The sequence below is a fragment of the Cantharellus anzutake genome, assembly GCF_015039405.1.
Source record: "Cantharellus anzutake strain C23 chromosome Unknown EI90scaffold_46, whole genome shotgun sequence".
NCBI lineage: Eukaryota > Fungi > Basidiomycota > Agaricomycetes > Cantharellales > Hydnaceae > Cantharellus > Cantharellus anzutake.
The window spans coordinates 347,407-369,565 of NW_024066996.1; the positions used below are offsets into that span (position 1 = coordinate 347,407).

Below are 22,159 nucleotides of genomic sequence, written 5' to 3' on the forward strand. Positions count from 1 at the left end.
GAACTTTACCCGCAGTTCGCCCAAGCGCAGAAGCCCCGTATTCGGACGCACTAGAACCTCCACCCGCTGCCGCACCGCCCGAACTACCCCCACAAGTTTTCGCGGAAATGAAGACATTTCTTTCATTCTGTTCCCCAGCGGGACGCTTCTGCGGAGCACCCTGCTTGGGAGATCACGATGATGGACGACTTGCTGTGATACCTCCATGTAGATCATTGTGTATATATATTCCTGGCTACTGAGGCTTTTGTTGCTGGATAGGAGCAAAGTGGCACGAATCATCGTGGCGCAAGAGTGTTCCCTTCTTAGCGAGCAATTACAAGATAGGAATGATGATATCATTCTTCCCACATAATAGACATGGGGAAGCCACGTGGGATCAGAAAAGAGGGGTGCCGAGCCGAGAAGAGGCCGTTCTCATCGTGTCACTCGAATGACCATAGAGGCCGGAATCCCGATGTTAAAGACCTCTCAATAGAAAAGGAAATGTAGCTCATTTGTTTTCTACTCGGAGAAGTTCCCTTCGTCGGTCCAGGGGTTCAAGCTTAAATAGCGATAGTCATTCCCTCGTGCGGCGAAGCAATCTAGCGGCGACGCTGAGGTTGCGAATGTGAGCGGCAAACCCATTCCAACCGGCATCAAAACGATAAACCTTGTGGTGATAGGGGTAAATTCAATTCGAGCAATGTGGACGGCCCCATAGGTCTAGAAACTCATCCATTGAGAAAGGGAAGATTCTCGAGGACAATTGATCTGCACGATGGTTAATCATGATTCATTTACTTCTTAATGTGTCAATACAGCCTTGCGTCTCCCACAAGGCCGCACGATGCACTTGAGCTTGCTGCCGAGCCGTGCCACCCAAATGGGCCGTTGGATGTTCGGGGAGTGAGAATTTCCGGTTGTCCGACTCAACGTTCCAGATAGGTTGAAAGGTGTCTAGGATAAGGCGCACAAGAGGGGGCTTTGCTTGAGATCGCTGCAGCTGCATGGACGTGGGACTGGCTGCATATGTAAAATGCATTGCGACGCCATCACGAATGATGCACCAGCTGGCCAATCGATCATCAAGGGGACGGGCAGTAATCCCCCGGCGTCCTGTGTATGAATAGATTGGCTTGATCCTGCAGCCCAGGACGATCCGAGTGGTGGCGCACAATAAGTAGTGCAGAAATGATTGTCCATATAGTACCAACGATAATGATTTGTCCCAGAAGCCAAGAATACCAAAAACGCACTCAACGCGGAGGACGGGCCGCAATCACGACGATATTGACATGCTGCACTGCAATCACAGGAAGATCGCCAGTTGATCCATCGTTCAATGTGGTGCAGGTCGACACGCGCAGGCTGCTGCGCACAATATCCTGAGGCACTGCAAATCACATTCCCTGGAATAATCATGAGCTGATGAGATGATGAAGGACCCTGTGGGCGAGAGGAAGCTGAGGGCAGCGCTAATGCATGCGGCTGATTCTCGGTCAATTGTGGCATGACCTGATTACACCTGTGGCTGGGAGATCTCTATGTACAATCCGAGACGTTGATTGGTAATGCACCCAAGGACATGTGTAGAGATACAGCATCTGCATGGAGGCGGGTTATTGCGGTGTTATTCCTCTGGGCCGTCAGATTGACAACGGTGCATTCGGCTTCTGTGTAGAAGCATAACAACGAAATGGTTTGCGTTCGAGTATTGCATAACTGTAACTTGATCATGATGCGCTCACACCCTCACAAAAGAGGTGTCGAGGCCAAAAGATAAATCCCAGATGCAGATACGCTATAGATATTAAGCGTATGCCTCGCATCAGCGGATTGCATAGCATTGATGAGATACGAAGCAATAACACGCACTTCATCCTCGCCGCAGCTGACAATCTATTGCGACAGATAGTCCAGTAAATCCATGTCAAGGATTGAAGGCATCCCAAGTTTTCAAAAAGGGGCAAATGGGATACCACCCCAGGTAAAAGTTTAGGAAAGGATTGGAAGCGAAACGATCTCTCAACTTCCGCTCACAATTTCCGGCGGAGAGATAGGGGATAAGATACGTTACCTTCGTACAGTCGAACGCGACGCCGAAGATTCGCCCCCTGTGACCGCCGACAAGATCGGCGAGCAGTACACCCGTCCGTCGATCCCAAACCTGTTTCAGTATTTTGGAAAACGGCAGGAGAAATGGATTCCAATTATTAGCCTCCCGATAAACCATCGAGAACCATAGTCCAGAAGAAATATACAAGAAACTCACCTTGATAGTAGCATCATAACTTGCACTGACTACCACATCGGCGTCCATTGCTACAGCTCGCACGAGATCCTGATGATGTTGGTGCACCTGATGCAAAAACGACTGGCCGTGATGAACGTTCCGTACAACTTCAAGCGGAACACGACCTGTTCCGGAGCACGTAGGGCACGCATCCAATTCATTGTGAGCGCTAGACCCCAACGAACTCCTCATAGGGCCGCTGAAGCGCTCGATGAGCGAATTGTACGCAGCCACTGCCCTCTGTGAATAGATAGAGGAACGCAACTGATGACCATTCATGCCTCCGCTGTATCCATTATTTTCTCCTCCTGGAAAGGCTCGGGCTTGGGAAGTATGCGTATGCGCAGCACCAAGGCCAAAACCGGCGAATGCATGATGTATATCGAGTCCCACAAAGGTGGCCGTCGTTTGATTGCTCCCATTGCCTGGTTCTGAACTCGTGTGAGAAACGCCGGGACCTTCCAATACGAGATGAGAGTGGTGACGGTGGGTGGGGCGATGGGTATGCCGCCAAGGGTCCGTAGACCACCCCTTCTGGGTACTAAGATCATATAAACGTATCTGTCTATCGGAAGACCCGGTGAGGATGTACGGGAGGTCGAAATCCACTGCAGCGAGGCTGCAAGCCCGGTCTGCGTGACTAACTTTTGTAAAATCACGAAGGGTAGGATTGACTCACCCTCGGGCGTGATGGCCTTCAAACACGCGCAACAGCTCGCCTGTCTCCGAGTCCCATAGCCTCAGCGATCGGTCCCCCGAAGCAGAAACAATATACTTGTCAGAAATTGCCACGGAATTTACAGCTGCCCGATGTGACGCAAGAATGTGGGAAGGCTCCAGGGTTCGTAACTCATATGTCCTAATTGTCCTGTCCTTGCTGCAAGATACGATGATCCTCTTATCGCAACGAACGCAAAGCACACTATCTAGATGGGCGTTTTGGCCCTCGAATACTCTAAAAGGCGCAGCAGTCGAAATGGACCATACAATAACGCGTCCATCACTTCCTCCCGAGATGAGATACCCGAACTCGGGAGCGGCACAGACAGAAAGCACACTGCCTACATGCGCATTTTTGAATACTCGAATTGGTCGGGTCTGAAGGGACGCTGGCGTAGCCACATCCCACTGAATGATACTCCGATCCCTGGACGCGGTAAACAGTGTACTCTCGCCAGTGACAGGATCGTTGCTCAAGCACAGTGCATAGATCGTCGAAGTATGACCTTGTACAGGCTGATGAGAGTCACCAGGACGCGGAAAATTTCTTGAATGAGCCTGGATGGTCGTCCGGCTGAATTCGCCCCTTCGGAGACGTTGACGGAGTATCGTCCGAGTCTTGAAAAGAGTTCTATAGTCGGGTGATTGATGGGAAATGGGTGAGGGTAGCAGAGCTGGTGCTGAATTGCGGGATAGCGGTCCCTTAGATTGAAGCGGAAATACCCCATAAAGGTCTCGTGGAATCCTCTCCGCCTCGTCATCTCCGAAGCCTTCGTCAATGTGACTTCCAGAAACATGGTTAGACTCTTCGCGCCAAAGTGAGACAAAGCGATTGGGTGATTTCCATTTCCACCCCCTAGCCTCGCAAAGCAATCTCCACAGGCTTTGGTCCTTGCACAACAAGTTCCATTGTTTGTTTACAAAACTTGCAGTCAGCAAACTTTCAACCGGCAACCAAGACAGCACTTGCAATGCTAGTTCTGGGGGAAGTTCCTGAAAGAATGAGAGACATGAGCCGACGACACTCACTATGAATGCCTTCCAAGCTTACCCCGATAATATCGACTTGGAGGAGGGACGACACTTTGCAATGCAAACTGCTCAATTCACCGATACTTAGGGTTCCCAAAAGATCAGCCAGAAGGGCTAGTTGAATCACGGTTATGGATTGACATGCGAGCGCAAAAAACCTTGCAACTGACCAGTACGCTCCGAAGGACTTAACAGGTTGACATCGATGCGACCTGTCAGGTAATCTCGTGTCCGGGAGCAAGACAGAGAGCCAGAGGGCGATTCTACAGAAAAAACCTGTATTTCATCTTCATTATATCCCTCGTCTACCAGTATCATGATAGCTATCACTAAACCAGCGACACCTAAGTGGCGTCGAGCAATGGTCGCGTGACCAATTATTTAATTGGCCACAAATTGAAAGAATTTCCCATCCTCCGAGTCCTTAATCCGTTCCGCATCTTTCCATACTGCCTGACTTTGTTCGGCAGAAATTTCACATACTTGGACCATGATCAACTTCAGGCAGCTTGTATCCTGGGTGAGCCTACCTGACGCAGCTAGTCCCTTGGTCGAATGCAAGGAGCTTGAGAATGGTGCGGGAAGGGGACTCTTCGCGACAATGGACGTTCCTGTGCGTGCCGAGATGGGCGGGTCGTGATTTGCTTGATACTGAATCGACTTCTGCAGCCCAACACGCCCTTGATAGTACTACCTGGGTCCAAGTTGCTCAACAAGTTTACGTTGAGATCGTCGTACCCGACAAGTGCTTTAGATCTGACCTCGATGCAGCTTCTGACCATGCATCTCTTCCTTCATCGTGAAGGAGAAAATGACTCTTTCTCACCATTCATTGCGTCTCTTCCCCAATCCTTTGACTCTCACCCCGTAGCCTGGTACGCTCGGGCACAATTGCAAACTGCATCTATGCTTCCGAGGGAATTGATTTCGAGGATACCTGAAACGGCAAGTGCAAGGATCACTGCCACTCATGCCAGGTACCAACATGATATCGAGCAAGTTAGACTGTATCTAGTGGGGACACAAATACAGTTGCGTTAACAGTTCCTGATCAGTTACCTGCACAGAAAGGGAATGTCGAATTGGCAAAATCTAGATGCAGTACGCGAAGCGAGGAAGAAGATTTCTTATGGTCATGGCTTTGTGGTTAGTTACAAACATCCTTCTCGTGTTCGGACACTGAGATAGAAACTGACAGTGAATACGCGGTGTATTCATCTCCCAATAACCAGCACCTCCTCACCAGAAGAAGATTTGACGCTCGTGCCATTACTTGACTTAGCAAATCACTCTCCCGATCTTCCACGTGCGTGCCAGTTTGAAGTCAAATACATTTGCGACACCCGGCGCGGCCCTTCCGGCTCTCCCCACGCGCCGCGATCCGTTATCCTCCGTTCGCCGGCGTCTGTAACCGTAAAAGCTGGAGAAGAGATTTTGCTTCAGTACGGGCATCATAGCAATTCGGCCTTGTTTTCTGAGTATGGCTTCACCCTTGAACGACGTTTGGATTCCGATCCGTCAGAGGTAAATCTAGATTATGCGATACGGCTGCTGCTGCAACCGTACGCGTCCATGAAAGACTTGTTGGAGCGATGGGATTATTGGCTGTAAGCGTTTCTGGATATTCTCAATTGCTTCCTTGCAATCTGATACTGTGATAGCGACTGGACAATTCATACATCGCCACCCCCCGCGCACCCATCCTACCGTTTGTTAACCGTTCTTCGCTTACTCGCTCTTCCGAGCTCCGCCATCACCGCTGCTTCCCAGGATCTTGATAGCTCTCCAGTGCGACCAAAGTTTCCTACTGGTTGGCCCAGCGAAGACCCCTATGATTGTTGGAAAGCAACTGTCCTGGGTTTCGCAGATAACGTGTCTGAAATCAACGAGCAGAAGGCGCGAGACCAACTTTTAATGATCTGCCAGTCCCTGAACGAACAAGCTAAAGGAATCCTAAGAGCTGATCGGCTTGCACTTTCCCTAACCGGCGCTACGCCAACCTGGCTCCTATATGCCGACCACTGCCTTCATGGCTTGTGGAGGGAAGTGGAAAACACCACACGGCTCGTTATGGAGAGCATTGCCAGGGGAGAAGTCTTCTGACGAGCTACCTTGCAATATTATTCTCCGATGTGTTCCTGTACGTCACTTACGGACAAGGACAACCAGGCTTATGGGATGTACATTCAGTACAAGTGACGGTCCAGCCGAAAAATACAGACGATCAACATCTATCGAGGGAAGTTTTCGCTCATTCACAACCGCATCTTTACACAAGACCTGGATTCCTGCCAAGCACATCTTCAAACTCACACCACGAATTCCCTCAACTCCAAGCTACTCTCCCAGAAGGTGGCAACTGTACCCCAGTATTCGGAACGCTGGCTACACCTTTGGCCTGACCCTTGAACAGCAATTCTGCCTCTTGTTTAGAGCATTTTGCACATTTCAGAGGACTGATTCGAATTGGCTGCTTGTCTGGTAGAGTCATCATTTTGGTACAAGAATTGTGTGTCGTGCACCAGTGTGATGGCTGTGGGTGGGCGGAGGAAAAGGTACACTTGGGATCGTTGCAATCCCGGCGATGGGTCGACATCGCATCGAAGCAGTCGCATATCTGATACCATCGCCCTTCAATAACCTATACCACGTTCCAGTAAAAGACAGTGGGTTAGTGGTTGGCGCAATAGAACACGAAACGCAGGGGTATTATACATTATAGCACATGTTCTATCGAGTTGGCTATTGAGCAAAGTGGGGAAATTGAGGTTATTGAAGGGAGTTATTCGCGATGAGGAAAGACCGAAGAATGAAATTTAGGCAGACACGGGAAGAGACGTCGTCTTTAAAGGGAGCGGCGTCATGAGCCTTGCGTCACGCACGGGACCTTCCTCAGCCAACTAGGATTCAACCATCACCTCATGTTTCAGGTGCGGCGAATGGCGTTTGACCCTCCCTAATAAGCAGATCTATAATCTAACGTAGAAAGGATCAGGTCCCTTAAAAACGTGTTTGTTTCATCTTCAAAGGGACAGAAAATAATATGGTGCAAAGACGCCTGAATGAGTCGGGATGTGAGCCGGTACAAGGAAGAGGAATGCAGAGACACAGATGGGGGACACTCACCCGTCATCCGCCACGTTCGCGTATCGCGCGGACGATTTTGACTTTCTGACTTATCTAGGTTGCCGGAAACCGGTTGGTGTTTCATGTACAGGGGCGCACGAAATGTACACTCACCATCTCCGCGAATCTTCTTCTGTGACGCTCACTCTTCAGTCTTCGTCTCTTATCGGTGGGTTTTTCAAAACGTTCCGCCAGTCGTTGTTCCTGGCGAACCCTATTATCCCGGAGCGTAGTCATCACGCGGGAGTAAGCTGCTATAAAATTTCCATTGGTGACAGGAAATGAGCGACCCCAGTACATTCCAGCGTGTGCTCGCTCCTGCTGCAACTTTTGGATCTCAGCCATGCGTCGTCCGGAGTATGCCCGCCACAAGTCCTCCGGTTTCGACACTTTCTGCTCCGATGCATATAATGCATTATTGAGTCTTCCCCATGTTTGCCAGATTGCAGGGTGAGGAGAATTCGTTTGCTCAGGTTGTTGACGGCTTTTCGCGGGAGAAGCTGGGTGTGGCTTCACAATGTTGTCAAAGATATGGTCCAGCACCAATGGTCGTGAGGACGTCGGGTTTCCGGTATGTCTTGTGTCTGAGACATAACGACGAATGATTGAAACCGCTATTGAAGGTCGCAGGCGTTGCATGTCTGATGGTTCGTGCAATTCCCACGTTCCTTCCAAGTCGCGTGACCGATCGGCTGATCGCTGCGCAATCGCTGTTTCATGATTCATCTTTCGTCTTGATGTCGTCGGAAGTCTTAGCGGAAGAATATGAAGTCTTGTCTTCTATTTACCCAGACGAGCTGGAAAGTGAGGTCCTAGCACTTTCTGTTGCTATTTTGACTCATCACCTGTGCACCCGATAGAGGTTGCAGAGGATGAGTTGAAGATTCGCGTCGAGCCGGCTGAGCAGCCCCCAAGCTCGGAAGACCAGAGCAAGTCCGAGAAGTTATGCTTGTTTACAGCTCAGGAAGGTTCTGATCGTGGCGCCACTCTTACCGCCCGGGTTCATAGTACAGCTCACGCTGTTCGTAAAGTATCCTCCCGAATACCCTGACAAGGTTCCAGGGCTGGCTATCCATTCCTCGAGAGGGTCACTGAGCCGGGACGAGGAAAAAATGTTGCTGAACACCCTTCATGAAATGGTACGGGGATTATGAACATCCCTCAATTTGGATTGAAGTCTCAGCGCATCAAAGGGTGAAGAAAGTCTGGGGATGGCTATGGTCTTCACACTCGTCTCGCAGTTACAAGAGTCTCTTGGCAAGTTGATAAGTGAAAGGGAAGAATTACGCAAAATAGAGGCTGCTGAAAAAGCCCGTCGCGAGCTCGAGGTTCGTGGTTACTGCATTCACACGGCACTTGAATTCCTATGTGTACCTGTTTACCAGGCAGAAACTGCTCGCACTAGAGGGACACCAGTAACTTCTTCTACATTTTCTGAGTGGAAGAAACGTTTTGATAAGGAGCTCGCCGCCAAAGTCGCAGCAGAAGACGAAGAACGTATCAAAGCGATACCGCCGAAAGAAAGGGAGGAATACAAGAGAAATAAGCTAAAACCTACAGGTCTAGCACACCCTTGTTGCCGTCGTCCCGCGTCTAAACTCCACATAGGGCGACAGTTGTTCGAGAAAGATCGCAACTTTGGCGCTGACGACGAGGAGGGCGAAGAAGGAGCCGTATCCGTGGACATTAGTCAGTACGAGCGAAACACAGCGCATGACGAAGTCGAGGAAGTCGAGGATCGGATCCATTTTAGTGACAGCGATTAACTACAACAATGATTTGTTGCCCGATGCTTGATGTTGATGAAAGATGCATCTGTGTGCGTGTCACTGAGAGTTTTCCCCCAGTTGAGGGGATTTTGGTGGGGAAAGGGTAGTGATTATGAGGGGTGGGCTAGCTCCGTCATTTGAGTCCTCTGGTGGGGGTGAGTCGGACTTGCGGAAACTGAAAGGGGGTTCGGGCAAGAACTCGGCCTGCAATATATGGGATAAGCACATGGGAACGATGGGAAGAGTTGTTCATACAGTAACTTGTTCGAAAGGATTGGATTGCCAGAATTTATCCTGAATATACGGACGGGCATGACGATAGAAGTCCATTATTGCGGCAACGGTTACTAGTGGGGTCGTTTTATCCTGTTTGACAATCAAGGATGGGTGGTCAACTTACTTGAGACGTCTGTTGTTGACTGTTGTACGGCGAAAACATCATACACTACAGCTGAGCGAGTCTCCAGAACCTCACCCAGGGGCACTGCAGGATCCATCCAATAATGCGCTAATAAGTAGCACGCGCAAGCTATGACATTGTGTGAGTACAAAACGCAGAGAGGGGTCCGATAGCTGGGAGAATGTGGTATGAAATGTCATGTTTCTACTTGGGAACAAGAGTCTGCCTACGTGTCATTTATGATGCTCCAGGAATACGCAAGAAGTTCTTCTGAAGGATGAAGCACTTTGGCTGCTGTCAATAACGCGGTGTGAGGGTGCTCGACCGTCATATCAAAACACAAGGCCTCGAGGAGGAGCTCTTCATATTGCGTGATACGTTTCATCCACTTGGTGACATTCTACAGCAACCTGATGAGAAATCATGAATGAGGCAAATGATGAGAGCCAGACCGGATCTTGCTCGTCTGTTGTGGGTGGTAAACCGCTGGCCTTCGCATGGCAGACGATTGCAACATCCCTGAGCTTTCGCCCGGTCTCCTCCGTCTTACACGCGAGGAATATACATGCGCCAGCGGTGTCCTTTTGGGGAAAGGGGACACAAAGACACATCATTTACGAGAAAACGATGGCTGCATTCGGGCCCAAACGCACGTAGATAATGTGGCCATTGATCGAGTATCGCATATAGAAGCGGTGGAAGTATACTGCTGCGGTGGAGATAACTGGGACCGTACTGATAGGGGACAGTGAATGAGAATTGGACAGAAGCGAGCAAAGATTCCCAAGTTCCACTAACAGCTTCAATTGCAAGCTAACACGAGATAAGAATTCGATCCCTTGATTCCTTAAGACGAGCTCATCAGAGACGGATTTGCCATCGAGAGCTACTGAAGGAGTTTTTCCAACATGTTCACCCTTGAATAGCCATTGAGAGGACAAATGAGAAGACTTCATGAGGGTGGTCAAGCCGAGGGGGATTTGCACAAGGACATATCCGTCCGCATTGCCACATCCGGCCATGGAACAGTGTAATTTTATTATCAACCCACTCCACAGTGACCAGCACAACGAACCAAAAATCCCTCAAAAATGCTTGATAACGCTATCAGAGCGGGCCTAGAACCTTCTCAGTCTCCACCATTTGATGTAATTGCTGCCTATCGAAGAAATCTCTTGGATGAGGACACATCCATGCCAATTGCTGCTGTACTTGCATTAACAGAGCTCCTTGCCGTCTCAAAAGGTGGATGCGTGAACGTACCGAGCGCACGCGTCCCGCTAATATCTCCTCTTCCAATCTGAAGCGGAAACGATGTACGAATTGGTAGAAGCATTGAAAGTTGGAGCAGCTATCCTCAAACAAGCAACTCCGAATCCAATCAGTCTAACGGCCGGTTGTGATCTATTCATCCGTTACGTGAGCACAGCGCGCCAGGAAGACTTGGTACGGTCAGTTTACTTCGATCCATTGCCAGCATCTGAAATTGTTGGGTTCTGCTTTACGCTCGCATAGGCGTTCGCCACCCATAAGGAAGCGCTAATTCGGGAAGGGAATTTGTATGCGCGTAACGCAGCCGAATCTTGTCGAGAGAAAATATCGCATCTTGCACTGGGCTTCATACCTGATGACGGCGTGGTACGTATTGCTACCGGACCTTTTACTCACAATGCTGACACAGTTGGAACCCTCAAACTATCAGATTTTAATACATTCATTTTCAAGGGTGGTTCTCCAGGCATTGATAAATGCACATAAGCGGAAGCGCGTATCTGTTTATGTCACCGAAGCGCGCCCAAGAGGTTTGGGGTGAGCCTCATGCATCAACATCTCATTTAGTTCGCTTCTGAAATGAATGATTGGGATAGCATCAAAGCATTTGACGCTTTAACCGCTGCTGGAGTCCCTTCCACCCTCGTGCTCGATTCTGCAGTGGCGTACGTCATGGATAGGGTAGATCTAGTTCTGGTCGGGTCTGAGGCTGTTGTGGAGAGTGGCGGCCTAATAAATGCTGTGGGAAGCTACCAAGTGGCCATCATAGCGAAAGCCGCCAATAAGCCGCTATACGCCCTAGCAGAGAGGTGAGGTGATAAATTTACCCCAAATGATTCCTCTCATTGGAAAACGACCTTCAGCTACAAATTCCTCCGCTCGTTTCCCCTATCACAATACGATCTGCCCATCCACAATTCTTCCGTCTTGCGACTTCCAACACAGAAACCTTCTCACCCTTCCACACTAACGGTGTCACATGGGTCACCTGCAGTTTATGCTCCACCGGCAGCTGAGCGGCCCGCGGCCCCCCACCTCTCTGACCATTCATCACCCGCACCGACGTTGACGATGACACCTGAACAGCTTGCCAATAACCCGGATGTTGACTACACGCGACCCGACCTTATTGCCTTGGTTTTTTCAGATGTGGGCATCCTCACCCCTTCTGGGGTAAGCCAGTACCTGGTAAACATCTTTTCGGATTAAATGATTTCTCGGTTTCCGTGTTCTATTCTGGGCGAATGTCTCGGTTGCTCAAGCTAGCCGTCCAGCTTGAGACAAGGTTATGAAATTCTGGGTGGATTTCACTCTGCTGCTTCCCTGAAGAGCACAGGATTCGCTAAAACCATATTCCTTGCCTAGCTCAGACGAGATCAAAAGTTTGCTGGAGATAAACAATATTCAATGCTCCCTGAATAAAAATCTTCCTTGTATCTTTGCCAGTCCAGATAAGAATCGGTCGGGAACCATCCATAATAACACGGCTTCCTGACTTTGGGATGCGCGACTCACCTCAGAAACGGATTGGCGGCTGTCATGCACGTTGTTTATGCTTTTGGACCCGCCCTTAGTTAGGCATCGCGTAGCGTATTTTGGTTGGCTCGCCGCTACTTCGTTCACGCAACAACTAATTAGAGCCGATTGGAGGGCCGCGCGAGTGATTCCTTATGTCGTCGGTTGGTGGGGATGACGTTGAATTCTATCTTGACCTTGTATTGCGGCTGTATGGCCCAGCCGCCCCTGAATTGCTGCACAGAAGCGCGTGCGACGTGCTTTGCCCATCCACCAGTTGCCCCAGTGGGCTCTTTATGATAAACGTATGGGTCCTTTTGGCGTTCTACCGCCCGGCCCGGGCTCCCATCTCTCCACCCTCTATTAAGCGTATACGTCTCGCAAGACTTCAGCCCGAATGGGAGGACTGAAGCTTTTCGGCTTTCTTTCCGGATGGGGATTGCTTAGTACATACGTCGTACACGATAAGGTGTCTAATTGCGGGAGCCACCAAATCAATCAAAAGACTATCCCTGTACTTTGTCGGATAGCTGAAGGTGATATCAAGTCGCTAAATTGACAATTTGCAAGGCATTGCCAGTCCTAAAAACCAACCCCCATTTCGAATGATCCACCCACAACTTTGAGCTTCACTTTACTGTTCTTAGGCATATTAGCAGATGGGCGGGACCTGATTGTCATCACCCTACTTTTCATGGATAATCACATGGCTCATGGCTGAAAGGGTGACAAGGGATGTAGCGATCGATTAGATCGATAATCAGATAGATACCCTAAAATTCCGACAGTCCCTTCCCCACTTCAGGTGCATGTGTAAAGGTAAAGTCGCGTTGTTCATTTCGTCCGGAACCGCCGGTCAGACGCTTTGCAGCCTCAATGTTGCAGCAGATTGTGTGGCATGTTGCGGCGAACTATCAAGCTGTTTTTTTTTTGATGTATTGCAGGTTATGCGTTTCCTGGCTGCAAGGTGATTGCTTCGTACGATCGGCAACATACCCCACAGCACTTAATATCGATCGATGGAAACCGATTTTCAAACGTATGCGTGGCGCATGATGACATTATTTGGGATGTATCTATTCTAGAGTAGTTTCACGCATCCGAGAAGTACACGCCCCTCGGCCAGGTATAGGAGAGCCAAAGCGAGGCGTTCGCGCGAGGGAAATTAACCACTAAAGGACACTCCTGCGCATGTTGCAAATGAAATTGAGCAGCTAGTCAACAGGAACTGACAAAAGCACCCAGGGATACAATTGGAGATAAGCCGCTGGACTCGTGTTGAGAGACAATTGGAATGTGTGCTCATGTGTGACTAAATGTTCGAACATCAGATTGGAAAACTGTGGCAGTAGGCCTGGGACTATTTGGGGGTGTCTCTAATGCAGACGGGTCAGGAGGTTCACGCATGAGTACTAGCTGCCAGTTTAGCGATTAAAACCCCGCTAGAGGGTGAATCCAGAAGAGCTGATGATTCAATTGAGATGACGACCTTATCAAGTAAATGGTGGTTTTGCACATATTCCCGCAGGAGTCCAGCTAGGTGCCGAGGACATCAAGACCACGGGAGATGGGATCATACCGCTGAGAAGGTGTTTATCGAGCAAAATGCATTGAAGCCCACCAGCATGGGAGAATTTGAATCGGACATTCATGAGCACCAAGCTGATGGAGAAATCCATGGCCCCAGACACAATGCGTGAGACGATTCCAGTGAAATTAACCAACGTGTTATACTATACATTGATCATTGGAGTGAGGTCGAGATCATGAGTGGTGCAGACTCCTGCAAAGGAGAGATTTGCCAGCCATTGGAGATCGAGATCGCAGAGTTCCTCGGATGTCATTCGTGTTCGTGATCTCCTTGACGTCAAACGTACGCTTGATCGTAGAGGAGGTAGGAAACACGTTTTCTTGAATATGATGGCCCAATTCAGTAGACAGGTCGGACACTGCAATTTGTCCCCCCCGGTCCCTGCATGATGGCCTCTCCCATCTGACATTTTGCTAGGCCCGGGACTTTTCCCTCTAAATGTGCTCATTTGGGCGTTTGATCGTATTTCGGGCCTTGAGGAGAACTTGCCACCGGTATACACCACCGCTCGGGAGAAGGGGTTCCGATTTGCGTGCATGGCCTCGGTGTGTCTTTCCAGCCCTCAACTGGGCGCCCGTAACCAAGGTTTACGACTGAATTACTATCCACACCGAGCGGGATGAGGACCGCGGAAAAGACGGTTTCCGGCCTTGCGTGATGCAGCTCTGATGATGTGCCTCACATCACTGTTGACGAACTGGGAGACACGGATCAAGTCGGCCATGAATACTTGGTCGCTTCTCAATGAGATGATAGCGAAAACTAAAAATATTGGTAATACCATAAACGTTGCCTGCCATGATTTACTGGCGAGCGTCTTTTTTCTCCATTTCAGCTTATTTTTGGTGGCTGTTGATTCCGAACTTAGTTGATTTTGCTATTCTCAGATCGTAGTGCACCGTTCAAATGCCCGGAGACTTGTCCTTTGATTATTTCCTATTCACTTTTGGGGAAGTCCTCAAGGTATTTTCGGACAGTCGCTGAGATGCGAAACTTTCGAATTTTCGTCCTTCAATACACACGTCTTCGCAGCACGCTGTACGCATGTCGAACGGTGCTGCGGGCCTCCCATCCCGAGCAAATACTGCAGGCAGACCGCTTTTAGCTTTCACTAGCACTGTGCTTCCCTCCTTCAGAGCGCAGGAAAGTTCCAAATTTCCGACAACTGATAAGCTTCTGCCAAACTTGAGGTCTGCTTCCCGCCGCATGATTATCGTAACATCACGCCCGCTGGCCAAAAATTCATTACAGGCACCCACCCTTATCATAGTATAGTCTGAATAATCATTTGCTTTTATTCGAACCTCCATCATGACGATCAAACTTCGTTGCTTTTTGAGCTTACTATGTGACGTAGCGGACTTCGCGCCCGGGCGATTTGGTAGCTTTTCTCCGTCGCCCAATGACAGAATCATCTCATTTGATTGCCCCTTCTCGCCTGGGACTCCCTCCCCATTTGACGGCCTAGGATACGCATATAAGCGGCGCCCTTCAGCCCTCCCTCCGTCACCAACAACCCTCCTTTCACCAAGCTGTTCTACGATAGTACTCTACTAGAACCCTCTGCAGCTAGAACACTCTTCGAGATCTACTCAGTCAAGGTCAACATGTCCCTCGCCGCTGGCTTTGACCTCTTCCTCATCGACGATTCGCCTTCAACAGATGTGTCACCTGCGTTTCGTTTGGCACAAATTCAGTAAGCGTAGCCAGAGACTTCTGTCGAATTCGAACTCTGAATACCGATTTGTTTTCTTTAGTTTGCGGTCAGTAATGCTAAGGCAGTATCTCCGACGCGTGGGTATTGAACCTGTCCCGACAAGGCCATAAATTTATTGCTCCCGGCACCCCTGAGGAGGGGGAGAAGGTATGCCAAATGCATTCATCAATTTGTATTTCTTTGTTCACTTAAAGTTACACCCTGCTGACACGGCCTTTCACATGCGTAGATTGATTGTGGCAGTAATAGGTGCCGCATCAGCGTTAATCACCCTCAATGGTGTCAGAATCCTCAATGCAGAGAAGGTGGTAAGTCAGAAGTCATCCGGGTTGTAGCGTGCACTCATCACCGGTACTTTGACAGGCTGCTGGTCTTAGTGCGTATGCCTTCGGTAGTGAGCCTTCTGGTAGGCTTTTACTGACTTGAGAGCATCTTGTCATTTTCTCCATCATGCGCAATCGGCGCTGATTAGTAAAACTCAGCCTGTCCACATTACAGCTAAACGTTCCGAGTATCCTTGTGACTACTGCCAACAGGCGGCTTAATGATGGCTTGGAGATTGTTGCCGGAGAGATCCTCAACGATGGTTTGACACCAGTTCGCTGGCTTATAACTCCGATTTTCGTTTGTCATACGATATGTTGATACCCGATATATGATCGCTTCAGATTTGTTCTTTCAAATTACACGCGTTCATCTGCCTCGTTCTAGTGAGAAACTGGCAACTATGATCCTCTGAATATCCGCCACTGCCCCTCTTTCGGGGCCAAGCGTGACGGGCAATAATCAAAAAGGCTTCTATTGATTCCAAACTAATATATAACGCGAGCCGCAAGGGCCCGGGAATTCCCTACACGAAGGATCGACATAGTATCATATCATGTCACACCAAGCCATCTCACACGTCAATTGAGACCCTACCAAACCGTTGCGTGCAGGTCATAGGTCGTGTTAGTGAACTTCTGGATGTGATCTTCCCGGCTGGCTAGTATAATAGATGATACTCATTGAAACTCCCAATTGGCGCTCACTACCGCTCGTCTTCTACATAATGAATGCTGCGCACGAGGCGCAAGCGCACAAGCCCGGCGCCCCCATTTGCGCCCGGAACTACACGAAAACTTGTGACCTCATCAACCAAAAGGCAGTTGCTGCACGATTATTTCCTTTAACATAAAGTCACCGAGCACCTTCTGCCAGTCTTTCCCATGCTAGCGCTGTGGCCCGGAGTGCTGCACCAGACCCTGGCTAAAGTCCTACACGCCATAAACAGCCCTTGTATTCTCTCTCGAAACGGCCAACACTTTATCCGCGTCCCAACCGTCCCCAGCGAGATTCGCTATAAATTCAGCGGTCCAAGGTATCATACCCGAATGAGAGGCGGGTAATTTTTGACCCGACTTTAATCCAAGCGTCTGCGAAGTCAGATTTGATGGTACCATGTACGGCGAATCCGTCTCCATGAGGATTCGAGGAGGCGAACTAGCCGAGTGGGTTGCATCTAAGAGGTGTTTTATGACAGCGGAAGTGTTCTGGTTGGTGGCGTATGTGATGACACCTCGCCGGAGATGAAGACATGACAGATTGAACATTAGGTCAGCAAATTTGCCAGTGGCTCTTACCTGTTATTCCGACATAGAGATTGGGGAAATGTTCTAGCAAGCTCTTCGCTAATTCAACACTGTCTGTAAAACAGTGGACATGGATCTAAGGGAGGGGGAGGGGTGAATCGGCCTCAAGCCGCTAGCCCGCACGGTCATCGGTCTGCCGGAGATGAGGGACTCACAGGATGCTCTCTCGGAACGACAGCTTTCAGAATCTCCTCTATATCTTTGTCTGCTTCGCGCGTATGAATTGTTATAGGTTTCCCTAGTGTAACTGCAAGCTGAAGTTGGCGAGTGAGGACCGAACGCTGGACGTCCGGTGGCGATAGATTATAATGATAGTCCAGCCCAATCTCCCCCCACCCTACGCATCGTGGATGTTCCATTGCCTCCAATCTAAGGGGGAAAAGAGGCAAACTTGGGCAAGGACAATTGAATAGTTGTGTACATACATGTCCGCTTCCACTTTGTCATCGTATGATTTAGCCTCGTGTCTGGATTGTACATTTAGATTATGTCTTCTCTTTTCAGCCGTTATCAGACTCACGGGTGGACGCCTAAGAGGAAAGGAGAACATTTGAAAAAAAAACCCTATCGCCTGCAAACCTGAAGCGTACCCAGGACGAAATAATAGTCCAGTCCGTTCCATTGCTGTTCCCTAGCTTCTGCGCTCAGGGCGCTATCAGCCAGCTCCTTCCATTCTGGATTATATAATGATCAACGCCGCCTGCACGAACGGATTTGGCCTTTGACGGCTCAGACCTTTCCGTACCGGAGCTTCGCACCACACGTCTATGATGGCATCAATCTTATGTCGTTTGAAGCTAGCTCTGTGATCTGGTTCGTGTAATGAAATCATCCGGGTTCACATTCAAAAGGCAGTTATGCTATACGTACCGTTAAGAGATGTTGGTGGGGGTATTGGCTTCGTGTACACCTCCCGCGCAAAATCGTGAAGGGTGAGAAGCTTCGTTTGGGGATATTTGGAGAAGTGTGTTGCATAAGTTGAAAGGAGGTGGCAATGAGTGTCTACAATCCCTGGAGAGGCGAGCTGTAAGATGAGTGAGCTGGTAGGTAAATATATCTGTCAAAGGGCGGAGTTGTGAGCGCTTTAGCAAGAACGTCACAGGCGCCGCGCACTCTTCTCCTGGCTGTTCAGCCTTCCTTCTGTTGTTCTTTCCCATGGCGGTTTTAAATCGAAATAATCTGGACGTTGATAACGAGCGAAGATACAAAGCTGAAGCAATATTCCCGCCAGTCATGAAATGGGCGTAAGGGCATGATGGTGGCTGTGCGTCCGATCCCTTGCTTTTATCATTTGCGTAAGGTAGATACAGATACAGGTTTAGCGCATACATGTGTAGCAAGAAACCTTTCCAAAGGTGGCTCAACTTGGATCTGAGCCCAGCTGGAGAAAGGGATGAGAAATGAGAAGACGAGATAATCAGTCGAATTGAGGAATCAGTCGTGCTTTTGCTTTTGCTCCTGATTCTCCTGATTGATACTTGCAGTGTTCTCTTGGAAGGTCGATGTCGGATCTTGAGCCGCGATCCGGTGGACGTTCACACCATCATTTAATGAAGACCGACGTTGACGGCTCCGGCCAGGGCTATTTTCATTAACAGGTGAGGGCGGCATCGACTCTTCAGGGGTCTGGGATGGAACAAGAGAGTAGGTGGAGCTGAGTGGCGAATGAATGGGCGAGCGCGAAGCGAGATGATGATATACCGGGGCGAGCTGAGACAAATTGATCTCCGAACGACTGCGTGTGCGTGTTTTCAGGGGCGAATCCGGGGCACCGCCTTGACCAGAAACACCAACTTCACTCGAGGAGGTGTTTCTTCTGGGCTGCTGTAAATCCGCGTAAGAAGCATGATTGCTCCGCGTCCGCTTTTTTGATAAGGATGGCTCGTAGGAGTGCAAATAGCCCACCACATTTTCGTAGTCGGCGTTCTCTTGTTCGTCGTCCGAGACATCAGGAGTACCCTGATGACTGGTCATGAGACTGGCTGACCCGCTAGTTGGCTCTCGGCGGGTGCTCTGGCTCCAACCAAAGAGACGCTCATCAATCCAGGTCATGGGGTGATTTAGGAGAGTGCCTTGTTGGTCAACGCCGCCAACAGCAGTCTTCCGTCTCCACAATCCGGTTGAGCCCGAAGAAGGGGGTGCGGATGCAGGGACGAGGATGCGGAACTGAAGGAACCGAATTAGTGCTGCCATTGGGGGATTACTTCTGCACTCACAGAGTCAAAATCCTCAAATAGCTTGGGCCCGAATTCATTTATCACGTCATTTACTTCTTGTGATATCGCCTCACGCATTGCCTTAAGCCTATTGAGGGACCGCTGCTGACCAGGTAATAATGCTATCACGAGGGGTCTCAATGATCTAACTCAAGTCGTTAATACGCAGATTCGGAGATGGTTCCCACACCTACTTGGCAATGTCCAAGCCAGCTTCTCCAAACTTCAATGCAGAGTAGCCGAAAAATGGTAGCGCCGCAATCGTAATGAAAGGTGTCCACATTCTCCACCTACGCGATACACCTATTCTGCTAGTAGCAAGGGTGGCGATGACGGCATAAAAAGTATACAGGAATGGGGTGAAAACAAGTGAGATGAGAACTTTCCAGCTCGCCAGCACATCTCGCCCAGCAATCTTGACGCTTGACGCTGCGAGAGCCTCTGGGGATAAAAGCGCGCTCAGGAGAGCTGGTTTTCTCTCTTTGAGAGATTCTCACCTTTCGCTTTCTTGCGCGACATCACAGCGGCAATGATGAAAATTGGGCTATTCAAGACAACTCCTGGCAGTGCAGCTGTAGTCCAGATTAACAGCAAGAGTACACGATACGTCAGGAGTCCGAGAGTTTTCCATATCGCACGTTTAGCGCGTGGAACCTATTCGAATCTGCCTCAGACAGCGTCAAAGTTAACGACAATATGCCATACTTGGTGGTCCTTTAATCCCAAATCCTTTAGGAAACGATTGTATCGAAGGACATCAGCTTGTACTTTCTTAACCTGTGGCTCATCCTTGAAATGGTTGTAACCTTCGATGAACCGCTTATTGAGCTCGACAACCTGGCCGAGCGTAAGGTGCTGGCCGGGGGTTTTGTACAAGCGGCGGCATGCTTGAATAAGCTGTGTAGATGCAATGAGAATGAAGTGCCCAGCGCAATAGAGGTTGTCTCGAACTCGCCATTAGAGTTTCATAGTTCGGTGCTCTGATAGTAACCGTCTTCAGCGCGTCGTAGATGATGTCAAGTAATTTGCTAGACGCCTGGCGTCTACTGTCGCCTCCAGCTTTGAATTGTTCGACGAGTTCGGAGGGTACATCCAATGCAGAACCAAACTCGACTACTGCACGCGAGCGGAAACGGTGAGCATGGAAGTACGATAATCCAACAGGCACGATCCGCACGCGAAGGCCGGGGTTATTAGCCATTGCGCCAAGTGCCATAATCGAAACTCCCGCCTTCAGTGGTAATAGATCAGTTCGGTCATGGCTCCCGCCTATTGGAACAGGGATCAGGGGAGCTGAATGGATGAGTGTAACTGCCGAGCGTGCCTTCAGGGAATATACCAATGCAGCCCCCTTTCTTCAAACGCTCGTAAACATGGCGGTACATTTGCTCTTGATCAACATACGGGAGTATTTTGAACGACAGACCCGGCTTTCCCCCTTTCAACGCATCTTCAATTTGTTCTCTAACCTTGGACGTAGCTTTTCCGTTATCCCCACTGAATTCTCTCTTGATCTTGACTTCAGTGTCGGAAATAACTTCTACCACTTCACCCATGACGCTGCCAGTAGATTTGGGAAGCGCAATTTTCTTGCGGGGCGACAGTTCAGTTGTGAATTTGGTACCGACACCAATAACTAACAAGGGGTCTGACGGAGACAGGGAAACAAAGCCACTCCCATTCACTGCGAGGTCTTGAGCACGCTCGGTTGGGACTGCAGGTCGGACACGAGTTGAGAAGGGGGAACTGATTGAGCATTCCATAACTCACTGCTCCCCATCAGACCAGCAAAAAATCCGATAACCTTCATCCTCATGCTCTTCGCGGCGATGAGGAACGCCACATGCCTTCTGGCCTCCCTTAAAGCCTCAGAAGCCAGTAGAATGGGGTCCAGGAACTTCGTACGAGGGTACACACATTTCAGCTCTCTTCCATGCTAGGAGGGTAAATGCTGACCTGGTTGCTGTGTGGAGCAGCTACGAAGATGACTGCACCATCCTTGGGGATGTGCCAAGCGCCTCGTGGACGAATCTCACGAAAGAAGATATTGGTGACAACTCGCCAAAAGAATAAAACAGTATCGTAGGTGATGTTGGCCATCGTCCGATAATTGGTGTGGGCCAAATATTACTGCCGTTTTCAGTTGATCTGTCGCGTGACGGATTTCTTGCTTCCGTATAAATCCTGGCGCTTGAACAGCACCAAACTTCATCCCCAATTTACTTCACAACAACAACACCTTTTGCCAAACGGATTGTTGGAATGTATTCGTAGAATTGAGATCTAGAGACGTATTTCTCCGATTGTACATAGCATCAATATTTAAATTATAGGTAGCCCAACTTCATCCCCACTTTTCACCCTAACGGCTCGATAGAATTGGCTGAAAATTTGGCAGCACGGTGTTTGGGACAAAATCTAGGAGCCTTTTTTTGGACGGAGCATTTTGATGGATTTTTGAGGCACTTGTCCACCCCATTATCCAAATTCTCAAAAATCCATCAAAATGCTCCGTCCAAAAAAAGGCTCCTAGATTTTGTCCCAAACACCGTGCTGCCAAATTTTCAGCCAATTCTATCGAGCCGTTAGGGTGAAAAGTGGGGATGAAGTTGGGCTACCTATAATTTAAATATTGATGCTATGTACAATCGGAGAAATACGTCTCTAGATCTCAATTCTACGAATACATTCCAACAATCCGTTTGGCAAAAGGTGTTGTTGTTGTGAAGTAAATTGGGGATGAAGTTTGGTGCTGTTCAAGCGCCAGGATTTATACGGAAGCAAGAAATCCGTCACGCGACAGATCAACTGAAAACGGCAGTATAACGTCAGAGATTCGGCTGGGGACTTGCTTCCGGAATGGATGGGGCGCCCGGCCGCGTTGATACGTGGCAG

At 49.3% G+C, this 22,159-nt stretch overlaps 14 protein-coding genes across 14 annotated transcripts; 6 read left to right on the forward strand and 8 right to left on the reverse strand.

Annotated features, from left to right (window-relative positions):
- Positions 1-896: 896 nt before the first annotated feature.
- EI90DRAFT_3070521 (uncharacterized protein) lies at positions 897-1,616 on the reverse strand. Its single transcript, XM_039061234.1, has one exon. The coding sequence runs from the start codon at positions 1,492-1,494 to the stop codon at positions 940-942; it is 555 nt and encodes a 184-aa protein (XP_038912840.1). The 5' UTR covers positions 1,495-1,616; the 3' UTR covers positions 897-939.
- Positions 1,617-1,666: 50 nt separating this feature from the next.
- EI90DRAFT_1938482 (WD40-repeat-containing domain protein) lies at positions 1,667-4,412 on the reverse strand. Its single transcript, XM_039052355.1, has 6 exons — positions 4,198-4,412; positions 4,047-4,141; positions 2,955-3,988; positions 2,255-2,894; positions 1,858-2,149; positions 1,667-1,783 (listed from the first exon to the last, which is right to left on the reverse strand). The coding sequence occupies exons 1-5, from the start codon at positions 4,343-4,345 to the stop codon at positions 1,913-1,915; spliced, it is 2,154 nt and encodes a 717-aa protein (XP_038912841.1). The 5' UTR covers positions 4,346-4,412; the 3' UTR covers positions 1,667-1,783; positions 1,858-1,912.
- A 105-nt stretch (positions 4,413-4,517) lies between these two features.
- EI90DRAFT_2930190 (uncharacterized protein) lies at positions 4,518-6,130 on the forward strand (the record flags this gene model as incomplete). Its single annotated transcript, XM_039055016.1, has 5 exons — positions 4,518-4,640; positions 4,697-5,063; positions 5,099-5,173; positions 5,226-5,634; positions 5,689-6,130. 5 exons carry the CDS (start codon positions 4,518-4,520, stop codon positions 6,128-6,130), a joined length of 1,416 nt encoding a protein of 471 aa, XP_038912842.1.
- A 295-nt stretch (positions 6,131-6,425) lies between these two features.
- EI90DRAFT_2830118 (uncharacterized protein) lies at positions 6,426-6,668 on the reverse strand (the record flags this gene model as incomplete). The annotated part of the gene is made up of 1 exon (XM_039053610.1): positions 6,426-6,668. A coding segment is annotated over one exon (243 nt), but the record flags the coding sequence as incomplete, so codon positions are not given.
- Positions 6,669-7,156: 488 nt separating this feature from the next.
- On the reverse strand, positions 7,157-7,792 carry EI90DRAFT_3127932 (uncharacterized protein; the record flags this gene model as incomplete). The annotated part of the gene is made up of 2 exons (XM_039064051.1): positions 7,157-7,207; positions 7,268-7,792. The coding sequence occupies 2 exons, from the start codon at positions 7,790-7,792 to the stop codon at positions 7,157-7,159; spliced, it is 576 nt and encodes a 191-aa protein (XP_038912844.1).
- A 98-nt stretch (positions 7,793-7,890) lies between these two features.
- Positions 7,891-8,919, forward strand: EI90DRAFT_3146535 (RWD-domain-containing protein; the record flags this gene model as incomplete). Its single annotated transcript, XM_039065426.1, has 6 exons — positions 7,891-7,957; positions 8,014-8,121; positions 8,162-8,292; positions 8,347-8,481; positions 8,539-8,713; positions 8,762-8,919. The coding sequence occupies 6 exons, from the start codon at positions 7,891-7,893 to the stop codon at positions 8,917-8,919; spliced, it is 774 nt and encodes a 257-aa protein (XP_038912845.1).
- Positions 8,873-10,575, reverse strand: EI90DRAFT_1938292 (cyclin-like protein). The gene is made up of 7 exons (XM_039052354.1): positions 10,121-10,575; positions 9,976-10,057; positions 9,775-9,903; positions 9,553-9,722; positions 9,367-9,495; positions 9,178-9,216; positions 8,873-9,126 (listed from the first exon to the last, which is right to left on the reverse strand). Exons 1-7 carry the CDS (start codon positions 10,342-10,344, stop codon positions 9,033-9,035), a joined length of 867 nt encoding a protein of 288 aa, XP_038912846.1. The 5' UTR covers positions 10,345-10,575; the 3' UTR covers positions 8,873-9,032.
- EI90DRAFT_2930077 (uncharacterized protein) lies at positions 10,414-11,803 on the forward strand (the record flags this gene model as incomplete). Its single annotated transcript, XM_039055013.1, has 6 exons — positions 10,414-10,567; positions 10,629-10,768; positions 10,838-10,960; positions 11,025-11,131; positions 11,191-11,403; positions 11,458-11,803. 6 exons carry the CDS (start codon positions 10,414-10,416, stop codon positions 11,801-11,803), a joined length of 1,083 nt encoding a protein of 360 aa, XP_038912847.1.
- Positions 11,804-12,911: 1,108 nt separating this feature from the next.
- On the forward strand, positions 12,912-13,419 carry EI90DRAFT_3070536 (uncharacterized protein). Its single transcript, XM_039061235.1, has 2 exons — positions 12,912-13,076; positions 13,195-13,419. The coding sequence occupies exons 1-2, from the start codon at positions 12,919-12,921 to the stop codon at positions 13,283-13,285; spliced, it is 249 nt and encodes an 82-aa protein (XP_038912848.1). The 5' UTR covers positions 12,912-12,918; the 3' UTR covers positions 13,286-13,419.
- On the reverse strand, positions 13,384-14,411 carry EI90DRAFT_1939610 (uncharacterized protein). Its single transcript, XM_039052356.1, has 3 exons — positions 13,849-14,411; positions 13,731-13,771; positions 13,384-13,645 (listed from the first exon to the last, which is right to left on the reverse strand). The coding sequence occupies exons 1-3, from the start codon at positions 14,236-14,238 to the stop codon at positions 13,603-13,605; spliced, it is 474 nt and encodes a 157-aa protein (XP_038912849.1). The 5' UTR covers positions 14,239-14,411; the 3' UTR covers positions 13,384-13,602.
- On the forward strand, positions 14,378-15,244 carry EI90DRAFT_1937638 (uncharacterized protein). The gene is made up of 4 exons (XM_039052353.1): positions 14,378-14,474; positions 14,588-14,663; positions 14,733-15,081; positions 15,169-15,244. Exons 2-3 carry the CDS (start codon positions 14,607-14,609, stop codon positions 14,973-14,975), a joined length of 300 nt encoding a protein of 99 aa, XP_038912850.1. The 5' UTR covers positions 14,378-14,474; positions 14,588-14,606; the 3' UTR covers positions 14,976-15,081; positions 15,169-15,244.
- EI90DRAFT_3070545 (uncharacterized protein) lies at positions 14,953-16,119 on the forward strand. Its single transcript, XM_039061236.1, has 7 exons — positions 14,953-15,301; positions 15,363-15,396; positions 15,458-15,463; positions 15,521-15,564; positions 15,647-15,725; positions 15,781-15,793; positions 15,890-16,119. Exons 2-7 carry the CDS (start codon positions 15,363-15,365, stop codon positions 15,960-15,962), a joined length of 249 nt encoding a protein of 82 aa, XP_038912851.1. The 5' UTR covers positions 14,953-15,301; the 3' UTR covers positions 15,963-16,119.
- Positions 16,120-16,309: 190 nt separating this feature from the next.
- On the reverse strand, positions 16,310-18,283 carry EI90DRAFT_3156616 (uncharacterized protein; the record flags this gene model as incomplete). The annotated part of the gene is made up of 9 exons (XM_039066066.1): positions 16,310-16,975; positions 17,040-17,124; positions 17,204-17,417; positions 17,474-17,515; positions 17,569-17,578; positions 17,639-17,722; positions 17,784-17,858; positions 17,919-18,088; positions 18,162-18,283. The coding sequence occupies 9 exons, from the start codon at positions 18,281-18,283 to the stop codon at positions 16,674-16,676; spliced, it is 1,104 nt and encodes a 367-aa protein (XP_038912852.1). The 3' UTR covers positions 16,310-16,673.
- A 199-nt stretch (positions 18,284-18,482) lies between these two features.
- EI90DRAFT_3146544 (glycerol-3-phosphate O-acyltransferase) lies at positions 18,483-21,364 on the reverse strand (the record flags this gene model as incomplete). The annotated part of the gene is made up of 10 exons (XM_039065428.1): positions 18,483-18,674; positions 18,843-19,214; positions 19,265-19,409; positions 19,459-19,705; positions 19,762-19,918; positions 19,970-20,161; positions 20,220-20,533; positions 20,589-20,978; positions 21,035-21,161; positions 21,221-21,364. The coding sequence occupies 10 exons, from the start codon at positions 21,362-21,364 to the stop codon at positions 18,483-18,485; spliced, it is 2,280 nt and encodes a 759-aa protein (XP_038912853.1).
- Positions 21,365-22,159: the final 795 nt, after the last annotated feature.

Bases quoted from the DNA above. Each gene is read 5' to 3' on its own strand.
- EI90DRAFT_1939610 (XM_039052356.1), bottom strand. From the start codon at position 14,238: ATGCACGCAAATCGGAACCCCTTCTCCCGAGCGGTGGTGTATACCGGT. The intron at 13,772-13,848 runs GTATAGTATAAC...TTTCTCCATCAG, and splicing joins ACCTCACTCCAATGATCAAT to CTTGGTGCTCATGAATGTCC. The intron at 13,646-13,730 runs GTGGGCTTCAAT...CTCGGCACCTAG, and splicing joins ATTCAAATTCTCCCATGCTG to CTGGACTCCTGCGGGAATAT.
- EI90DRAFT_1937638 (XM_039052353.1), top strand. From the start codon at position 14,607: ATGCCCGGAGACTTGTCCTTTGATTATTTCCTATTCACTTTTGGGGAA. The intron at 14,664-14,732 runs GTATTTTCGGAC...ACGTCTTCGCAG, and splicing joins CTTTTGGGGAAGTCCTCAAG to CACGCTGTACGCATGTCGAA.
- EI90DRAFT_1938482 (XM_039052355.1), bottom strand. From the start codon at position 4,345: ATGATACTGGTAGACGAGGGATATAATGAAGATGAAATACAGGTTTTT. The intron at 4,142-4,197 runs GTCAGTTGCAAG...TGATTCAACTAG, and splicing joins AAGTCCTTCGGAGCGTACTG to CCCTTCTGGCTGATCTTTTG. The intron at 3,989-4,046 runs GTAAGCTTGGAA...TCATTCTTTCAG, and splicing joins TCCAAGTCGATATTATCGGG to GAACTTCCCCCAGAACTAGC.
- EI90DRAFT_1938292 (XM_039052354.1), bottom strand. From the start codon at position 10,344: ATGGCCGGATGTGGCAATGCGGACGGATATGTCCTTGTGCAAATCCCC. The intron at 9,904-9,975 runs GTGCGTTTGGGC...TTTCCCCAAAAG, and splicing joins TCAATGGCCACATTATCTAC to GACACCGCTGGCGCATGTAT. The intron at 9,217-9,366 runs GTATGATGTTTT...CCGTATATTCAG, and splicing joins GAGACTCGCTCAGCTGTAGT to GATAAATTCTGGCAATCCAA.
- EI90DRAFT_3070545 (XM_039061236.1), top strand. From the start codon at position 15,363: ATGTGTCACCTGCGTTTCGTTTGGCACAAATTCA. The intron at 15,565-15,646 runs GTATGCCAAATG...TCACATGCGTAG, and splicing joins CCCCTGAGGAGGGGGAGAAG to ATTGATTGTGGCAGTAATAG.
- EI90DRAFT_3070521 (XM_039061234.1), bottom strand. From the start codon at position 1,494: ATGCCACAATTGACCGAGAATCAGCCGCATGCATTAGCGCTGCCCTCA.
- EI90DRAFT_3070536 (XM_039061235.1), top strand. From the start codon at position 12,919: ATGTGTAAAGGTAAAGTCGCGTTGTTCATTTCGTCCGGAACCGCCGGT. The intron at 13,077-13,194 runs GTGATTGCTTCG...TATCTATTCTAG, and splicing joins ATGCGTTTCCTGGCTGCAAG to AGTAGTTTCACGCATCCGAG.